Source organism: Pipistrellus hanaki (assembly GCF_964339955.1).
Source record: "Pipistrellus hanaki genome assembly, chromosome: 1".
Lineage (NCBI taxonomy): Eukaryota > Metazoa > Chordata > Mammalia > Chiroptera > Vespertilionidae > Pipistrellus > Pipistrellus hanaki.
In genome coordinates this window covers 48,481,575-48,503,836 of record NC_140503.1, presented here as the reverse complement: position 1 = coordinate 48,503,836, position 22,262 = coordinate 48,481,575, and the positions used below count along the sequence as shown (strand labels likewise).

Here is a 22,262-nt window from a genome sequence, read left to right as displayed (position 1 = left end):
GTTCGACTGACCAGAGTTCAATCACTTGCTATGACATGCACTGATCACCAGGGGGGATGGAAAGCAATGAAAGAAGGCCCCAGCCAGCAGCCAAGGAAAGCAGACCCTGGCCGGTGGCCAGCAGCCACTTGATACCCTACCTGTGCACGAATTTCGTGCACTGGAACTCTAGCATATAGACACTTCAATAAAGTTAATTAAAAAAGAAAAAAGAAAAAGAAAAAAAAACACTAATATTTCAACTGAATTGATATCAACAGGACATACTGATTGAGTTCAGAAAGTGTGTTCTTTTTTCAAGAATGTCTATTTTATAATTTCCCTAATTTCCCTAATCAATCTTGGCATCCTTTTATACTGAGGATGTACTCACATATTACTTGCCCAAAACTCTTACAAAAAAATTTCTAGGGCTTCCCAGGAGCTGTGGCTAAGAAAGCATCCTCAAAGCGTTAATGTTATAATTTATTTGAGCAAGTAATCAACAAATTCAAACACATCTAAAGGGAAACTTCACAAATTTAAAAATAGCCTATCCTGAATAAATAGGAATCCTGCCTGAATTCTTGTGGTACATTCTATATTTTCATAAAATTACTTCTGCCAACTATAGAAAATTCTTGAATCTACAACTACGGCACCCACCAAACAGCTGCTTACCCAAAAACACTGTTTCCCAAGTGGCACAAGCATGCGAATTCAGAGGAGCTCTACACTTCACTAAGGAAAGGAAAAAGAATACATAACAGGACTCCCAGAGAAGATAAAACATGGGGAGACAAAGAAACAGCCTGCATATGAAAGCAAAGCAGGCATCGCCAGAAAAGGAAGTAAACGAAATGGAGGCAAGCAACCTGTCAGAAAAAGAACTCAGAGAAAAGGAGATAAGGTGGCTGAAAAGAATGGAAGAAAAATTCAACAATATGTGTGAGAACCAAGAAAAAATGAAGAAGAATCAAGAAGAAATGAAAAATGACATCGCTGCTGTAAAGAATTCAATAGAAAGCATCAAGAGTACACTAGAAGAAGCATAGGACTGCATTAGTTAGCTAGAAGACAAGGTCGGAAAATATAACCAAATAGAGCAGCTTCTAGAAAAAAAATTAAAAAGCAGGAGGAGAGCCTAGGGGAACTTTGGGACAACATGAAACAAAACAACATCCGCATAATAAGGTTGGCAGAAGGAGAGGTAACTGAACAAGGAATAGGAAGCCTAGTTGAAGAAATAGTGACAGAAAACTTCCCTAATATAGGGAAGAAGAAACCCAAACAAATCCAAGAAGCTCACAGAGTCCCAAGCAAAATGAACCCCAAAAGACTGACACCAAGGCACATTATAATTAAATTGGCAAACACCAATGACAAAGTAAGAATATAAAAAGCCAGCGAGAGAAAGAAAGTTACCTACAAAGGATCCCTCATCAGACTAGCAACTGATTTCTCAACAGAAACACATCAGGGCAGAAGAGAATGGGATGAAATATACACAAAGTCATGCAAAGGAAGGTAGTGAATCCAATACTGTACCCAGCAAGGCTATCAATCAAAATTGAAGGTGAAATCAGGAGCTTCATAGACAAAAAAGGACTAAGGGTGTTTATTACCACCAAACCAGCAATGCAAGAAATGATAAAGTTCTGCTGGGGGGGGGGGGGGGGGTGGGGGGGGGGGGAAGAGAGAGAGAAAGAAAGAAATAGGAAGCAAAGAAAGAACACAGACATAAAGAATAAAATGGTGCCGAAAACAATTTGGCTCAGTGGATAGAGCATCGGCCTGCAGACTGAAAGGTCCCAGATTCGATTCTGGTCAAAGGCATATACATTGGTTGCGGGCACACCCCTGGTAGGGAGTATGCAGGAGACAGCTGATCGATGTTTCTCTCCCAACAATGTTTCTAGCACTCTATCTCTCTCCCTTCCTCTCTGTAAAATAATCAATAAAATATATATTTTTAAAAAGAATAAAAATGGTAACAAGTACCTATCAATAATAACTTTAAATGTAAATAGATGAAATGCCCCAATCAAAAGACATAGGTAACAGATTGGATAAGAAAACATAACCCATATATCTGCTGTCTACAAAAGACCCACAAAAAAAAAAAAAAAAAAAAAAAAAAACACACAGACTGATGGTGAATCAGAAAGGATATATGCATCCCTATGTTCACAGCAGCACAATTCACCATAGCTAAGATTTGGAAACAGGCTAAAAGCCCATCAGCAGATGAGTGGATTAGAAAACTATGGTATAAAACTATCACTGTAGAGAAGCCAAGATGGTGGCATAACGTACACACCTGTACATACTGCCTTCACAACCACACCAAAACTACAACTAAAAGACAAAACATCTATCACCCAGAAATACAAGAAAACTGGCTGAGTAGAAGTTCTATAACTAGAAGGAAAGAGAAAAAAGATCATTGAGACAGAGTAGGACAGGCACAGGCGGGGAAAAGCAGAGGTACAGAGGCATGTGAACCAAGCTGGTGACTGGGTGCACTGTTTTTTTCAACCTGAAGGAAGACACAAGCTCCCGACTGCTCTGAACTCCAGTTTCTGGGGAGACACTGGGGGACCTGGACTCCTACAGAGAGAAACTGGACTGTCTGGCATCATTTCAGAAAGTGAAGGTGGCTTTCTCACAGAGGTGCGCACAAGAATCACTGTTTACTGTGCTGGGAAGCAGGCCACGGGGACACGGAAACACAATGGAATACTATGCTGCTATAAAAAAGGAATTCTTACCATTTGCAGCAGCATAGATGGACCTGGAGAGCATTATGCTAAGTGAAATAAGCCAGGCAATGAAAGAAAAATACCACATGATCTCACTCATTTATGGAAAATAAAGATTATAACATGATGAACAAAAAGATAGGTACAGAGGCAGTAAAGCACCAAACAGACTGTCAAATTACAGCAGAAAGGCTGGGGAGTGTTGGGGTGGGGAGGAAGAGATCAACCAAAGGACTTGTATGCATGTATAGAAGCACAACCAATGGACACAAGACACTGGGGCGGTGGGATGAGGGCATGCAACAGGGAGTATGAGAGGCTGGGGGAAAGTCAATGGGGAAACAAAAAAGAGATATATGTACTACTATATGTAATACTTTAAACAATAAAAAAAAAAATTTTTTTTAAGAAAATTCTTGATCGTATATGTGAGTATAAATACATTATTTTTCAAAGGATCACAGTATTTTTAAAAATCATTAATTTATATTTTATATACTTTAACTTAATAAATACTACTATTAAAAGAGCATTTTTGTTAAACAGACTAAATAATAACTGTCAAAGGGCTTAATATATTTATCATTCAGAATTGATATTCTGCAAAACTATTGTACCCTAATATCATTATAAGTAAGAGTATTAATATTCTATATGGCAAAAAAGAATGGGTAAAAATTTCAGAAAGAGCCGAAACTGGTTTGGCTCAGCGGTAGAGCGTCGGTCTGCGGACTGAAAGGTCCCAGGTTCGATTCCGGTCAAGAGCATGTACGTTGGTTGCGGGCACATCCCTGGTGGGGGGTGTGCAAGAGGCAGCTGGTGGATGTTTCTCTCTCATCGACGTTTCTAGCTCTCTATCTCTCTCCCTTCCTCTCTTTAAAAAATCAATATTTTTTTTAATTCAGAAAGACATTTAAGTGCAATATAAGAACAATCTGTGCTACACTCCCTACCCTCTCCCAAAGTAGTTTTATATCACTTAAAGCGTCTAAGCAGACAGCAACCCAGAGCAAAGTTATAACAAAGAGAAATAAAAACGCTTGAGATAGACACCTTCCGACCCTGATATTGATTTTGTAAGAAAAGTGTTTCATATTTACAGAACATTACTCTTAGTATTGACCTAAATTGCATTAAAACCATAAATAAAATCAGATCTCAATGATCCATGCAGTGTAAAGTAGCAAATAAGAAAAATAAATAAATTGACCATACCCCCAAAATGAACTTTTTTTATTAATTATATCAAAATAAATTTGCATCTAAAAAACATGTATCAACAAAGAGGGAATAAACAGGACTGAGCCTAGAAATGGTAGAAAAAAGCCAGACTGAATTAAATCTGTCATAATCTATGAAACCGGTAAGAAAAACTATAAATAATCTATGAATTCTATTAACTAAGTCACTAAATTCCAATTCCCTAATTTTGATTCCACTGCCATCCATTTGATAGATCATATCTTTATTTTAATATCTACATGTTATATTTTTCAATATTCCTATTGGATAACATATTATAACTACCTAACAACATTCTGTCTTCCCTCTTTCTCAACCAGCCTTAAATAAAAAGTATGAAAAGCAAAAACCGGTTTGGCTCAGTGGATAGATCAGCCTGCAGACTGAAAGGTCCCAGATTCGATTCCGATCAAGGGCATATATACCTTGGTTGCGGGGACATCCCCAGTAAGGGGTGTGCAAGAGGCAGCTGATCGATGACTCTCTCTCATCGATGTTTCTAACTCTCTGTCCTTCTCTCTTCCTCTCTTTAAAAATCCAATAATATATATATATATATTGTGTGTGTGTGTGTGTGTGTGTGTGTATATATATATATATATATATATATATATATATATATATATTTTTTTTTTTTTTTTAAAGTATGAAAACATAACCTGGTTCTTTCTTTAATTGTTTAAACTTTTGGCCCAAAGGTCATAAAAACTGCAGTGAACACTGCCTTATAAAAACCAGTCTCTAGAACACATGTGTCAAACACAAGGCCCGCGGGCCAAATCCAGCCCGCCAGGCCTTGCAATGTGGCCCGCACCGCGCTGTCATCACTGCACTCCGCTGTCAGTTTATGACATTGTCAGTTTATGACTGTTCAGTAAACCATTCGGCCCGTGATTTAGGCTGGATTTTAGATTTTGGCCCCTTCTCTGATTGAGTTCGATACCCCTACTCTAGAATAAACACTCCAAAAATTTATATGGAACCAAAAAAAGACCCCAAAAAGCCGCAGCAATCTTGAAAAAAAAAAAAAAGAACTAAGTTTGAGGAATTATAATGCTAGATATCAATACTACAAAGCCACTGTACTCCAAACAGCCTAGTGCTGGCAGAAGAACAGGCATATAGATCAATGGAACAGAACAGAGAACCCAGAAATCGAACCAAGCCATTACACTCAATTAATATTGGACAAAGGAGGCAAGAGCATACAATGGTGTAAAGATAGTCTCTTCAATAAATGGTGTTGGGAAAATTGAACAGATAGATGCAAAAATATGAAACTAGACCACCAACCTACACCATAAAGAATAAACTCAAAATGGATAAAAGACTTACATGTAAGACATGAAACCATAAAAATCTTAGAAGAAACCATAAGCAGCAAAATCTCAGACATCTCTCATAGCAATATGTTTACCGATACATCTCCTAAGGAGAAAATAATGGAAACTAAGGAGAAAATAAACAAATGGAACTACATCAAAATGAAAAGCTTCTGCACAACAAAATAAACCATCAACAAAATAACAAGAGAACCCACTACATAGACAAACATATTTGCCAATGATACATGTGATAAAGGGTTATTCTCTATTATATATAGGAAACTCATACAACTTAACAAAAGGAAGATAATCCAATTTAAAAATGGGCAAAGGACCTGAACGGACAGTTTTCCAAAGAAGACATACATAAGGCCAAGAAACATGAAAAAAATGCTCAAAGTCACTGATCATCAGAGAGATGCAAATTAAAACAACATTGAGGTATCACCTCACACCTGTCAGAATGGCTACCATCAACAAATCAACAAATGACAAGTGCTGGCCAGGATGTCGAGAAAAAGGAACCCAAGTACATTGCTGGTAGAAATGAAGACTGGTGCAATCATTATGGAAAACAGTATGGAGTTTCCTCAAAAAATTAAATATGGAGTTGCCATTTGACTCAGTGATCCCACTTCTGGGAGTATGTCCTAAGAAACTCAAAGCACCAATCAGAAAGAATGTACGCACCCCTATGTTCACAGCAGCACAATTTACAATAGCTAAAATCTGGAAACAGCCCAAGTGCTCATCAGTAGCTAAGTGGATTAAAGAACTGTGGTACAATTACATAATGGAATACTATACAACTATAAAAAGAAGGAACTCTTACCATTTGCAACAGCATGGATGGACCTAGAGAGTACTGTACTAAGCAAAATAAGCCAGTCAGAGAAAGATAAGTATCACATGATCTCAATCATATATGGAAACTAATGAACAAAAATAAACTGATGAACAAAATAGATCTAGACATAGAAGCAAGGAACAAACTGTCCAATCTAAGAGGGAAAACAGGGGGGTTGGGGGGTGGAAAGAGATCAAAGAACTTGTATGCACATATGCATAACCCATGGACACAGACAATAGGGTGGGGAAGACTTGGGGCAGGGGACAGGTGCATTTATAAGGGGTTAATGGGGAAACAAAAGGGACATCTGTAATACTTTCAACAATAAAAATTTTTTTTGTAATTGTATTCTGAGAGAACAGTTTGGTGGCTCCTCAGAGAATTATCATATGATCCAGCAATTCTTATTCTAGGTATATATCCAAAGAAATTGAAATCAGGAACCCAAAGAGATACTTGTACATCAATATTTAAAACAATATTGTTCATAATAGTCAAAAGATGGAAACAACCCAAATGTCCATCAATAGACGGATAAAAACCTATATACTAGTATGTGGTAAACACATACAATGGATTATTTAGCCTTAAAAAGGAACAAAATTACAATTCATGCTACAACATGGATGAGCCTTAAAAACATTACACTAAGTAAGTCTAACATAAAAGGACAAACACTGTATGATTCCACTTGTATAAGGCACTTAGACTAGGCAAATTCATAAAGATGGAAAGTAAAACAGAGGTAATCAGGGACTGATGGAAGGGCAGGATGGGGAGTTCCTATTTAAGGGGTATATACAGTTTCTGTTTGGAATGATAAAAAAAAACTCTAGAAATAGATAGTGGCGATAATTATACAACACTGAGAGTGTTGTATGACTTAATGTCAATGAGTTATACACTTAAAAAGGGTTAAAATAATAAGTTACAAGTTATTTTTACCACTATAGAAATAAACAAATACATTTTTTAAATCACAGTGTTACAAAAAGATGGAGTATAAAATAAAATTATATTGCTAGCCATACCTTTCTTAGTGGTAAAAGTTCAAAGAAATTTGGTTAAGATAGTGACATTATATTGAGAATGATGAAATTATATATCATTTATATAGGCTTATGAATCTTTATGTTATAGCATTTTTACATATATTATTGCATTTCATCCTCACAGTAACATTGCAAAAAAGGCATGATGCATAATTTTATCAAAGGGTCACAAGGTCACAAGACTAAAATTAGGAATAGAACCGCAGTACTGGGTTATTGCTGCATATTATTTTTCTACCATGCCACAAATGCTGTGTTATAATAGCTTTAACGTAATATTATCAGTCTCTACCAACAAATTACCTATTTTAAAATCTACACAAATGCAAGTAAGATTCAGAAGCAAATATTTGGTGGGGGTAAGGGGGAGAGACCATCCAAAGGACTTGTATGAATGGACACAGACACCAGGGGATGAGGGCATAAATGGGGGGGCGGGGGGGAGGAGAGAAGAGGGAGGTAATGGGAAGATAAGGACATATTTAATGCCTTAATCAATAATAATAAAAAATTAACCTTATCTGACTTTCACTAAAAATTGTACTTTGCAACACTACCATAAGAAATTCTATTTGAACCCTGGCTGGTGTTTCCCAGTGGTTAGAGCATCAGCCCACTAACCAAAAGGTCTCAAGTTTGATTTCTGGTTAAAGGCATGTACCTGGGTTACAGGTTTGATCTCTGGCCCCAGTAGAGGTGGGTGTGGGAAGAAACCAATCAATGTGTCTCTCTCACATTGTTATCTCTCTTACTCTTTTTCTCCCTCCCTTACTTCCTCCCTCAGTCCATCCTTTCCACTATCTCTAAAAATCAATGGAAAAAAATATTCTCAGGTAAGGAAAGAAATTCTCTTTACTTATTAATGCCTGATCCACTTTTAGGAGTAAGGCTAACCTCTGTACCATTTCACTATTTCATTCAGCAGATTTCTTTCTTTTTATTATTATAATATACTGTACTATCATTAACTTTAGATTTCCTATATAAAAAACACTATCTGCACTGGAAATGTTTTTCTACCTATAGATTTAACCTTTATATTGGTTCTAAGGATCAATAGTATTCATCTCTTATATTGATTATAGTAGTTCTATTATAATTCTTTTTTTCCCTTAGTGGAACTGTAGTAAAGTTATAAAGAATGGAGTGATTATAGGAGGACACAATCAGTTAACAAATGATAGCAATTTGAAAAAATACACCAGATTACAATTTTCCAGCCTCAGTGATATAAAGATGCAGTTGTACCCGGTGGTAAAAATAGCTGCTTTCCTTTCTTAGGTTTTAGAAAAGCACTCTACATCTCAAGAAAACAAATGATAGAGGTACCAGACCATCTTTGGTGCAGAAGAAAATAAATTATGCTAGGATGAGGTTCTATAAGTTCTGGAAGGTCATGTATTGTACTTTCTACGTCTTTATGTAAAAAGGCACCTTTCTATATACTAGAACAGTAAGAATAGAGAGTAAAAAGTTGCCTTTCCTTTTGTGATTTTTATTTTGGCTAAAGATGGCATGGCTGTGATTCTCAGAAGAAAACAGAGCAATGGCTTAAGGTGCATACCTCAAAATGAAGTCATATTAAGACCACGGCCCTCAACTGATGGAAGTACTTTGGTAATGAAGGGAAGAAACCTGAAAGCAAAACCCATGCTTCAAAGTATGTGAGTGTAATCCAGCAGTCCCAGACACCAAGACTGTCTTCATGAACAGAAGTCTATCATGTCTAGCCAAAACCGGTTTGGCTCAGTGGATAGAGCGTCGGCCTGAGGACTGAAGGGTCCCGGGTTCGATTCCAGTCAAGGGCATGTACATTGGTTTTGGGCGCATCCCCAGTGGGGGGCTATGCAGGAGGCAGCTGGTTGATGTTTCTCTCTCGTCGGTGTTTCTAGCTCTCTATCCCTCTCTCTTCCTCTCTGTAAAAAAAATCAATAAAATATATTTTAAAAAAAAAAGTCTATCATGTCTAAATGGAATAGGTCAATGGCAGGTCTAAGATAGTGGTTCCTAGGGGGGAAAAAACTGAATTTAATAGGATATTCCTGGCATCTTTAGATGTCCATTTCCTTCACCTCCTCTTTTTTTTTTTTTTTTTTTTTTTTTTTTTTTTTTTTAATATTTTATTGATTTTACACAGAGAGGAATTGAGAGGGACAGAGAGTTAGAAACGTCGATGAGAGAGAAACACCGACCAGCTGCCTCTTGCACACCCCCCACTGGGGATGTGCCCGCAACCAAGGTACATGCCCTTGACCGGAATCGAACCCGGGACCTTTCAGTCCGCAGGCCGACACTCTACATCTGAGCCAAACCGGTCCCGGCCCTTCACCTCCTCTTGATAAAGATGCTTGAGAGAAACTCACATTCAAATTATTTTAAGACAAGTTGCCATTATTACTATCAAATATCGCTTAGTCAAATACTTAGTTTATTTCCATTAGTTCACTTTTTGAAACAGAAAAATCTTTTCAAATAATCATAAAGAAGCCAAAGTTAAAGCGGTGAGAGTATAACAGGTTGGCAGAGGAGAAAGGGCAGAATCAGCCCATGTGTACCCCAATGAGCATCACCTGAAATACCCTCCACAGAAATTCTAGTGCTCAACAGTTTGAAAAACATTAGTTCCAGGTTTAACTAATGGACCTGAGGTAGACAAGTTACCTCAAATAAGCAAAAATACATAAACAAAATCATCAAGAGTACACAAGGAAAGTAAAAGTAAAACTTAAGTTAAAATGAGTAATTTTATCCTGTGTAAGAAGACAAGCAGATCATCAGAGTGAGGCTTTCTCCTATACAGAAGAGCCAAGGAGGAAAATCTGCCATAATAATGTGACAGCAGCACATGATTACATGCATTATCACTAGTAACTGTGTAACTACACTATTAGCAAGCAAAACTACTGTATATATAACACTAAAACAATGATAGGATTTTAACAGTAGAGTGAGACTTTATTCAGATATTTAATGTAAATCAATTAGAAGGTAAGAAAAAAGGAAGATGGTCTCACAGTAATGAACACTATGATGAAAAACAAAGCAGGATAAAATAACTGAGTGGAAGAAGAAAGAAGGATGCTATCTTAGAAGGTGGTTGGAAAGATTTCTCTGAATTGCCGAAACCAGTTTGGCTCAGTGGATAGAGCATCAGCCTGCGAACTGAAAGGTCCCAGGTACGATTCCGGTCAAGGGCATATACCTTGGTTGTGGGTACATTCCTAGTAGGGGGTGTGCAAGAGGCAGCTGATCAATGATACTCTCTCATAGATGTTTCTAACTCTCTATCCCTCTCTTTTCCTCTCTGTAAAAATTCAATAAAATATATTTTTTTAAAAAGAGAGAGAGGAGAGAGAGAAAAGAAAGATTTCTCTGAATAGATGACATCTGTACAGAGACCTGAATTCAGTGAAGGAGCAAGAACCATGTAACTACGGAGTAGAGATGGAAAGGGTTTCAGGCAGAGAGGAACTACAGGTGCAAAGGAATGTACTGTTTGTTGAAGAAAAATCCCTGGGCTTACAGTGGTATAAAGAGAGAAAAAAAGAGAAGAAATAAGATAGAAGAAAAGAATCTGGCACACAGAAGGGACTCCAAAACATTGTTGAATTAGTGAAGATGTGTGTGGGCAGCTAGCAGGTTATTCTTTAAGTGGCAAACTCTCTAAAACAAATCTATGATTATATCCCTTCAAGCTACAATATTCCCTATTCCCCTTTGGGGGTAGTTAGAAATGGTAAGGGAAGTTGTCCTCTTGCCATTCTCATCATTTCAGATCTCTTTTTTTAAAGATAAAACCTATCATCTCTTTCCTAAACTCCCCAATTATTCATTACCATCCATATTTTCCTGCCCTTATTACTTTTCCACATCCAGAAGGCCTGAGGATCACTCTTCCAAGCTCTGCTCCCAAGCTCCACCTATCGAACTATAGTTAAATCAAATAGGTCTGGTCTTCTTTCCTATGGATAAATGGGTACAATATTCACTTTTCATCTCCCTCCCACTTAAAGTTTCTGTAGAAGCAGAGGCACTGTTGCTCTGCTATAGCAAAGTGTTTGATAGCTTTTTATTTGTCTTGTGATAAGCCCAACCTCCAGAAGAAAAAGAACACAATGATGGAAACTTCTACTCTAGATCTAATACTGGTAAACTATAAATATTTATGGTTGATGATGAAGTGATAAGAACTTAGGGAGAAGAAACGACTGTCATCCTATACTTTAAAGTTAATAAAACAAGAAAGAAAAAAGCACATAATGTTTTAGTAAAGTAGAATCTTAAATGTTCAGAGAAAACATAAATAAAATCTTCTATTTGGGGACTTTAAATACATACAAGTGAAGTTGAATGACTAAGTCTCAAAAAACTCATCAATATTTAGTTGTATAAAGTGACCTTTAAAGTCTCAAGATAAACTATGTGAGCCCAGCCAACATGGCTCAGTGATTGAGCATCCACCTATAAACCAGGAGATCACGGTTCAATTCCCAGGCAGGGCACATGACTGCAGTGCAGGCTCAATCCCCAGTAAGGGGCATACAGGAGGCACCCGAGCAATGATTCTCTCTCATCACTGATGTTTCCATCTCCCTCTCTGAAATCAATAAAAATATATTTAAAGAAAAAAATTTTTAATAAAAATAGAAAAGATAAACTATGTGAAAGGATCACTCAGTTTGACAGGTAAGACTAAACTATTTGTCAAAATGAAAAACAAAGAGATTTTGGAACTAAAAATAGTTATGGAAGTAAGCTGTAATTGAAAAATAAAATTTTAAAAAATTAAAAAGGTCAGTTTAAAAAAATACACATTTGGGGAGTAAAGTCTATGGCCAGAACAGCTTGACTATGAGAAAATGTGTTTGTACTTCATACATTTAGGGGAAAATTAGCCAAGCTATACTCAAAAGATAACTGGGTCCTTATAGTCAATCACCACAAAAGAGGTAGAGATGGATTCCTAATCCAATACCTGTCTTTCGAAGATAGTGGGCTCTTGTAACCAAAATGTATTAACAACTGTCATGAATCATTCAAAATTCAAACCAAAAATGTTATTTCTTTACCATTATACATAACTATCATGTATCCAAATCTGGACTACTCTCTGTAATTAGATCCAGCAAGATCAAACAGAACTAAAGAAATTCTAAGGATGAATAACATGGACAAAGAATACTGCTAATGTTCAGTATGATAAGAGCAAGCAGCAACAACTAACCCCTCACTTCCTTGAAACACCTGTCCCGTGCCTTCCATTATACCATGCTCCCAGCCTTTCTTCTACTATTCTTATCTTCTACTTATCTTTCTTAAGTCTTTGCATCCTCTCCTCCACCTCTCCCTGAAAATGTTAGCATTTAGCAGGGCTTTCTCTCTCCTAGGTCCTCCTCATATGTTTCACATAATATATTCAAAACTGAATTTATGATCTCCCCTCAAACATATCTATTCCAGTATTTCCTATGTCAGTAAATGGTCCTAGAAGCCCCTCAGTTGCTCAATCCACTGTTCAGTCAGTCATATTTGACTCCTCTTTAAACCTCACTACATGTCAATTAAGTCTAGTAAGTCTACCTTCAAAATATTTTTCAAATCTACTCACTCTCCTTCATTACCTCTTGTGCCACCTTAATCCAGGCTACCATTCTCATGAAGATCAGTGCAACAGTCTCCAACCTAATCTCAATGCATTTAGCCTTCATTTGCAGCCAGACTGAACTTTTAAAGTCTATAAAATTACTTACTATTAAAAACTTCCAATGGCTAGGTAAAATTTGTCACCATAAACTCTCACAAGATCTGGCTCCTGCTTACATGCACAGCCTCATTTGAAACCTTTCTCCCTCACATTTTAAGCACAAGGCAATTCCATCAGCATGCCACTTCTCATTCATCTCAGTGTCTTTGCACATACTGTTTCATCTCCTTCCCTTCTTTGCCTAATCACTTCCTTTAGTCATTCTTCCAGGATCAATTTAAATGCCATCTCCTAAATGTGGTCTTCTCATACCTCCAGATAAGTTGGCAACCCCCTGTGTTCCCACAGCAATCTTCTGAACATTTTTTCTTAGTTATCACATTCTCATTCCTAATTCAATACCTGTCTTTCTCACGAATCCATAAACTCTATTAACAGCAAGAGCCTGTCCTGTTCAGCTATTCCGTTCCTAGTGACTACTAAAATGACTGAAATACAGTAGAGATGCTTAATAAATACATAAAACAGTAAGAGGATTAAAACAAATCAAAACATGAACATGGACTTAATAAATTACGGCATGTTAAAACTATAGAAACATCTCCTATAGCTCAAAAAAAAACTTAAACAAAAGAAAATACATAACACATTTGCTCATTCCATCCAAAGATTAAAATTCCATTTAACTAAATTTGTGGTTTAGGTTTCTTTAAAAAAGTGACTGCTGCTACATAACACAACTATTTGTCCCACACCATCATATCTTTGCCCTTTAAGTTTGATATGTTATATTTTGTGTTTATATTTGATTTGTTGGTTCAGTATCACTCTCCCAGTACAGACTGTTTAAATATAATTTAAGATTTCAGAACCAAGCACAAATTAACAACTTAATTTTATCCCTCTGTACAAATACCAAAAATATCTGGCAACCCAAAGAAGAAGAAAAAGTCTCTAGTAAGTTGTATAAGAGGTTATGATACAATCAAGCAAGGAATCAATGTTCAGAAACTATTTCAAGAAAAAATTGTAGCCCTGGCTGGGTAACTCAGTTGGTTAGAATGTTGTCCCATACACCAAAAAGGTGGTAGGTTTGTCCGACCAGCATAACTCAGTGGTTGAGCATCAACCTATGAACCAAAAGGTAACAATTCAATTCCTGATCAGGGCACATGCCACATCCTTAACAATAGTATTTTTATAGAATTCAAATGTATTCTATTGCTCTTCTTTATGAGCTGGCATCCATTTGTGCTCCCTAAACTACCTCTGCTTCTCAAAGTCTACTGGTCTGTCTACAGAGTTAAAAGTATCCTAGGTTTCTGCTATCCCATTCATTATACGACAAAAATAGCCCTGGCCACTGTAACTTGGTTAGAGCATCATCCCATGCATGGAAGGGTTGCAGGTTCAATTCCTAGTTGGGACACATACCCAGGTTTCGAGTTTGATCTCCAGTAGGGGCAAGTGGGAAGGCAACTGGTCAGTGTTTCTAACATGGATGTTACTCTTTCTCTCTCCTTCTCTCTCTTCGTCTCTCTCTAAAAACAATAAAAACATGTCTTTGAGTGAAAATTAAAAAATAATAATATAGCCCGGCCAATTTACCTCAGTGATTGAGCATCAATCCATATACCAAGAAGTTACATTCCTCTCTCTCTAAAACCAATTAAAACATATTTTTTTTTAAAAAATGTAATATTAGGAGAGAATCCAAGATGGCTGCTCGGGTAGGCACCTAGCCGCAGCCGCACGCAACAATTTCAATAAAATACAACTAAAATATAAAATGGACATTACCCAGAACTACAGGAAAGTCGACTGACTGGAAATTCTACAACGAGAAGCAAGGAGAAAACCAGAAGGAAGAGCGGAGGAGCTGTAAAAGCCCAAGGTACAGAGACACGCGGCGCGCGGAGAGGACGGAGCCGGAGAGGAGGGAGGCCGAGTGCCTGGCTGGCGTTCCCTACCGGGAAGGAGATAAACACTCCGACTGTGCTGGGCCCCCAACTGCTCTGAACCCCTGTTCTAGGCCAGACCCCGGGGACCCAGGCTCATCCAGAGGGAGCTGGGCTGTAAGGCGGAACCGGGGAAGCGGCGAAAGGAGGTCCCAGAGGCGCGCACACAGCGCGCAGAGAAGGGCCAGCCGGCTGTGCCGTAGGACTGCCCTGGCGGGAAGGAGACAGGCTCCAGACTGCTCTGAACGCCACCTCCAACTCCACTTCCAACTGAACTGAACCCCAGTTTCAGGGCCATTGCGGGAGAGCCTACACTGTTTGGTAGCAGGCGAAAATCGAGGGCACCTTTCTCTCAGAGGCGCTTGCAACAAGTACTGAAGGACCCTTAGACTCAGGAGTCGCATAGGGCGGGGCTGACGGAAGCCAAGGCTGTAGCTCCACCCTGAAACTCCGCCCCATCAGGAAAGCTGCCTGCGAAAATGCCTAAACCAAATAGATCACAAACGAAAGAAATGGAGGACAAAAAGCGACAGGATATAGAGTTCAAAACCACACTTATAAGGTTTTTCAAGAGTATCCTAGAAAAGGCCGATAAAATAAATGAGACCTATGAGGCTATGAAAAGGGATCAACAAGAAATAAAGAATACATTGTCTGAAATAAAAAATATTATACAGAGTCCTAAAAACAGAATAGAAGATCGCAAGAATCAAGTCAAAGATTTGGAACATAAAGAGCCAGAAGACACTCCTCTGCAGAAGCAAGAAGGCAAGAGAATCCAGAAAATTGAAGATAATGTAAGAAACCTCTGGGACAACTTCAAACGATCCAACATCAGAATCATGGGGGTCCCAGAAGATGAGAGAGAGCAACATATTGAAAACATACTGAAAGAAATAGTGACAGAAAACTTCCCCCACCTGGGGAAAGAATTGGACTTACAAGTCCAGGAAGCACACAGAACTCCAAATAAGAGGAATCCAAAGAGGACCACACCAAGACAAATCATAATTAAGATTCCAAGAGCAAAGGACAAAGAGAGAATATTAAAAGCAGCAAGAGCTAAGCAGGTGGTTACCTATAAAGGAGCTCCTATACGATTGTCAGCTGATTTCTCAACAGAAACCAGGCCAGAAGGGAATGGCAAGAAATATTCAAGGTGATGAATAGCAAGAACCTACAGCCAAAAATACTCTACCCAGCAAAGCTATTTCTCAGAATCGAAGGTCAGATAAAGAGCTTCACTAATAAAAAAAAAGCTAAAGGAGTTCATCACCACCAAACCAGAATTATATGAATTGCTGAAGGGGGTTCTTTCAGAAGAGAAAGTAAATAAAGATAAAAATTATGAACAACAAATACGTAACTATCAACAAGTGAATCTAAAAACCAAGGAAATTAAAAAAAAAAATTCTGATGAACAATATTAACTGTTGAATATAATAGAATCAGAGGTATGGAAGGGGAGTGAACTGATGATTCTTGGGAAAAGGGGAGAGGGGGATGTGGGAAGAGACTGAACATAAACAGTGCACCTATGGATGAGGACAATGGGGAGTGGGGAAAGGGCAGAGGGTGGGGTGGGAAGGGGGGGGAAAGGAACACTTGTAATAATATGAATAATAAAAATTTATTTAAAAAATAAATAAATAAAAAAAATAAAATAAAAATGTAATAGTAATTGCCAGGACCGGTTTGGCTCAATGGATAGAGCGTCGGCTTGGGGACTGAAGGGTCCCGGGTTCGATTCCGGTCAAGGGTATGTACCTTGGTTGCGGGCATATCCCCAGTAGGGGGTGTGCAAGAGGCAGCTGATCGATGACTCTCTCATCGATGTTTCTAACTCTCTATCTCTCTCCCTTCCTCTCTGTACAAAGTCAATAAAATATATTTTAAAAAAAAAATTTAATAGTAATAGCCGAAACCGGTTTGGCTCAGCGGATAAAGGGTTGGCCTGTGGACTGAAAGGTCCCAGGTTCGATTCCGGTCAAGGGCATGTACCTTGGTTGCGGGCACATCCCCAGTAGGAGATGTGCAAGAGGCAGCTGATCGATGATTCTCTCTCATCGATGTTTCTGACTCTCTATCCCTCTCTCTTCCTTCTGTAAAAAAATCAATAATATATATATATATATATATATATATATATATATATATATATATATATATGTATATGGGCAGTTAGAATCTCAACTTTTCCTTTTGGCATTCCCACTATATTTGGAATATAGTATTAAATTTAGGTGGTGGCTAAAAACTTAGGGAGGCTTAATGCTTGCATATTATTTCATGGTACTAAAAAAGAATGAGTAATTTTAAAATAACTGAAGTTAAGGGTCATAAAATGAAATGCTGTCACTAAAATTTTTACCTAGAAAATAAACAGACCCTAAATTGAATCTTTTTTTTTTTTTTTTTTACAGAGAGGAAGAGAGAGGGATAGAGAGTCAGAAACATCAATTTGAGAGAATCACTGATCAGCTGCCTCCTGCACATCCCCCACCGGAGATGTGCCCGCAATCAAGGCACATGCCCTTGACCGGAATCGAACCCGGGACCCTTCAGTCCGCAGGCAAACGCTCTATCCACTGAGCCAAACCGGTTTCAGCCTAAATTGAATCTTTTTCCCTCCTTCAAATCAAAGTAGGAGATTTTATAACTTAAATACTTTTCCCTACAATGATCATTACATTACAATATGGAAAATAAGTTATTTTCAGTAATACATTTATTTCCATGTACAAAATACTTTGTTTCATAGTATTTCTTATTATCTGCCTTTCCATCCATTAAAATACTTCTTAAGCATCTTACTATAAATGTAAACAATAACACATTAAATATTAGCCAGGCTCTTTGCCTGTGAGGAATAAAAACAGTCATAGAAAAATAAACAAGAAATACATACATGAAAAGAAAGAGAATAAATATAATGTAATACAGAGAAGTGATTTAAAAGTTCCAAGGAAGATGTAGGTAAACTTCAAAGAAGTAGAACTTGAACTGAGCATTAAAAGATGGTGAAAATTATTTAAGATAAATGATACAGAATAAATTGTATTTGGTTTAAAAAGCAATCAGAAGATCATTCTGGGTGAAACAGACAATGCTGGGAAGTGAAGTAAGTTTAGATTAGACCAAATTTAATTTACAGAGAATACTGAAAGACAAATTAAGAAATCTGGCTAATAATTGTAAATTGAAGATTTCAGAGCAATAAGCTGGCATGACTAAGGAAGTGGCATCTCATAGCATGTAGTTTAAATGATAAATGGAGTTAAAGTGGAGAAACCTATTAAGAGGTGAGTAATAAATCAAGATTACACCAATAAAAAAAAGTACAAAAAGAGTAAATTTACTAATTACAGCAGGCAAGTAAGAGAGTCTGACAAAAATACTCAAAAATTTTGTATTTAAGTATCCCTGACAGAAAGAAAAAAAAAATTGGGGTTTAAGTCAGCCAGGTCTAGGCCAAGTCTGTGCTTTGTAGTAATTTTAAAGAAGTTAACTTCTTTGAGCCTTAGTTTCCTCGGATATAAAAAGATATTTACCACATTTGGGTGCTGAGAGGATTAAATAAGAAAATGCATATAAGGTATCTATGCACTTGGAACACAACAAACACTAATAACTGATTTTTACCTCTCCCTCTTGGCTCCCTGTTCTTTATCCCTTAATAATTCTGTCTAAGAATTGAGCAATGTGGAAGCAACCCATATACAAGTTGCATTTTAGAGCTGATGATATTGAATTTGTGAGATATTAAATGACTTATTCAATGGCATACAACCAGGTACCTTCACTATTAGTACCAAAGATATACTGACCATAAAACACATAAAAAGTAGTGGAAAACTATGAACATAATATCTTTTTTTTTTTTAATGGCACCAAGAATTTATTCCATCTCCTAGTTAAAAAAAAACAACAAAATAAAAAAATTTTGTATATAAAAAAGAAATCATTCTGGCATAATTCTACAATACCATAAAATCTTCTTTAAAGACATATCCTCTAATAACACAATAGAGGATCTAATTCATAAATATAAAGTTATTTAAATAACTGTTTCCTTAACAATATAAAAAGGGCAATACATTATATAAAAAAAAACATTTTTTTAATGTATTGTATATACCAAATTCCAGTGTAGGTCAAATTTCTAAGTAAGGACCTTTCCATTAGAAAAGGTAAATTAAGGATATAAATTTCTTCTTTTAACTTAGATTGAATATAGGTGAAATTCAAACACAGTCAGGAGTTAATTTACTCACCTTCCATGGGCATGGAAATCTAGACGTAAAAACTGGTCCTCGTGTGAAACTGCTCTTTTGGCACGGTGGTGTTTTTGGTGCAATGAATCCACATCATAAGATAATCCTTCATAATGTCTAATATATTTAGTTAAAGGATTTCCATACTGACCTATGAAAAATAAATACTTTGAATTAGAATCCTCTTGAAGGCTCATTCTTAGTTCTATTATGATTCCATGACCTAAATATCTACAAATATATATGAAATAATTTTCTCACTAATCCTAATACTTTACTTTCACATATTTTTTTTAAATTTGTTGTAATGGGAATTTCAACCATACACAAAAATTTGGATGTTAGCCATAGATCTGTCTTAGATGTACATACATTTTTTAAAAATTCATTGTAATGGAAATTCAACCATACACAAGTTTGGATGTTAATTATTTTGTCTTAGATGTCTTTTATCAGATTGAGAATGGTCTCTTCTCTTCATATTTTGCTGATAAAAACTATCAGAAACAAATGTTGACTTTTGTCACCTGTTCTTTCAGTATCAATTAAGATGATTATATTAATGTGTTTTTTTCTTTTTAGATTATTAATACAGCAAAATGACTAATTTTCTAATGCTAAACCAATCTTGCATTACTGAAATAAGTCCCACATAGTCATGGGGATTCAATTTGCTATAATTCTGCTTAGAATTTTTATCTATGTTCATGAGAGACAGTGATTATAGTTTTCTTGTACTTACTGTCTTTGTCAAGTTTTGATATCAAAGTAAAAAATGAGTTGGGGCCCCTGCTGGGTGGCACAGTTGGTTGAAGCATTGTCCCATATACGTAAAAGGTGGGTTTATAAGTATTTTGCCACTCTTTCAGTTCAGATAAAAGTATTTTGCCATTTCTGATAACTTAGAACAATAACTACTGCTGTGTCATTGAAACACATGTGATAAAAGCTCAATTATCTGCATGGATGGAACAAAACTGGGAGAGTTATTAAACAAAGTCAACTTTTCTCTGTCCCACACACAAAGAAACTAATAAAGCAACATAATGTTTACTTTTACTGGCAAAGGACCTGAGTAATGATTTCTGAATCTATAACTGAAATAGATCATAATTCACAGGGTTTAATTGGGAAGTTTAAAATGTTACTCGGGGACATAGAGTTATCAAGTATACTTCATTATTATCTTCTACAAAAGATCTATGTTCCTTTGCTAACTATGCCTAAATATCAGTGTTTATAATTCCAGTAATGTTAAAAACAAAACAAAACAAAAAAAAACACTGAAGGTAAGATCATGTATTAAAACTGTATTATATAACTTTTCTCACCCCAATACTTAGGAAGAAAAGGGGGAATCATGAAAACAAAGAAACTATAAAAGCAGTCTAGTCTTTCACTTAAGAAATATCCTCAAGATTAAAACTACAGAAGAAAAGGATACAACCAGTGTTTATGGAGCTGAAACAGGCTGATAAATTCAAATTCTATTCCCAACTCTGTTCAGTGGCATTATGTTGACAGTTTGAAAACAGCGATGGGAGGAGTTTTTACACTACTAAAATCAAAAAATGTTACATAAAAAAAATGTTTTTCTTGTTTTCAGGAGAGCCATTGTACTAACACTGGCTAAAACCTGATGGTATAATCTCTCAAACAAGCAGCCAAGGAAATATACAATCTACTATAATGAGAAAGTGGAAAAGCTTTAGCACACGGACTTCTGATGCTGCCCCAAACTCTCAGATGTCATACAATTCACTTTTTTAAAATTCCCAAAGAGAACAGAGTTCTGGAATTCTCAAAAATGTTGTATATAACTATGGTCCCATGACTGTATAAAAGGGTAAAATACAAAATAAACAATCCCTCAAACTATGACTTAAAGGGGAAAAATATGCTGGTCTCAGAAACAAGGAAAAAAGGAATTGTCCATATAATATCACAGCAAAAAGAATAGTACAGAGAAAAGCCACACAACCATGAACATAATACTATCCAAACAAACTAGAACAAAAACAATGAAAGGAACAATAAAAGCAAAACAAAAGAGAACCCAATTGAGAAACAAAAAAAAACATTTGAAAACAATCCTGAACAAACTCAAATCAGTCTTAGATGATATTAAGGAATTGCTACCATCCAAAGAAGAAAGACCTATAATATATAAAGCTTTGGATATAGCCCTCAGGAAAAAAGCAGTGTATTCATAGGGGTAAAATTAGCCACAGATTAAGTAGAGGATGCTCTGGAGTTAACTTGACAAAGCATAAAGGCAATCATCCAAAGAATTTAATTGATTCCAAGTAGCTTAACTGTACAACAAAATAGTCTGTGTTTAAAGAAGACAAAAATTAAACACACAAAAAAAGTAAAAATCAGAATGCTCAACATCTTATCATAAATTACCATGCATATAAAAAAAAATCAGAAAAATATATATTTTCCAGACTGAAGGGTCCCGGGTTCAATTCCGGTCAAGGGCATGTACCTTGGTTGCGGGCATATCCCCAGTAGGGGGTGTGCAAAAGGCAGCTGATTGATGACTCTCTCATCGATGTTTCTGGCTATCTCTCTCCCTTCCTCTCTGTACAAAATCAGTAAAATATATTTTTTTTTAAAAAACACAAATTACATATAATGGAATTAGCATACAAAGAGGTTAAAACAGCTATTATAAATATATTCCATGTTTTATTTTTTTAAACATATTTTATTGATTTTTTTTTTCACAGAGAGGAAGGGAGAGAGACAGAGTTAGAATGTGAAAGAGACAAAGATAAATATATTTTTTAAATATATTTTACTGATTTTTTTACAGAGAGGAAGAGAGAGGGATAGAGAGTTAGAAACATCGATGAGAGAGAATCATCGATCAGCTGCCTCTTGCACACCCCCCACTGAGGATGTGCCCGCAACCAAGGTAAATGCCCTTGACCGGAATCAAACCGGAATCAAACCCAAGCCGACGACGCTCTATCCATTGAGCCAAACCAGTTTCGGCAATATGTTCCATGTTTTAAAGAACATACAAAAAAAGGAACGTGTTGGAGGGAGAGGGAAAGATAAAACTATAAAACTAGAGATCAAAAAAACTCAACAGATCCTAAGAAGAA

The 22,262-nt window shown here is 36.5% G+C and overlaps 1 protein-coding gene across 1 annotated transcript in view; it reads right to left on the bottom strand.

Moving 5' to 3' along the window:
* ADAM10 (ADAM metallopeptidase domain 10) overlaps positions 1 to 22,262 on the bottom strand; it is a 145,266-nt gene that overhangs the window by 86,361 nt on the left and 36,643 nt on the right. The window contains exon 2 of the mRNA XM_084873324.1: positions 19,147 to 19,297. Within this exon, the coding sequence (XP_084729450.1) occupies positions 19,147 to 19,297 (151 nt within the window). The remainder of the gene's footprint in view (positions 1 to 19,146; positions 19,298 to 22,262) is intronic.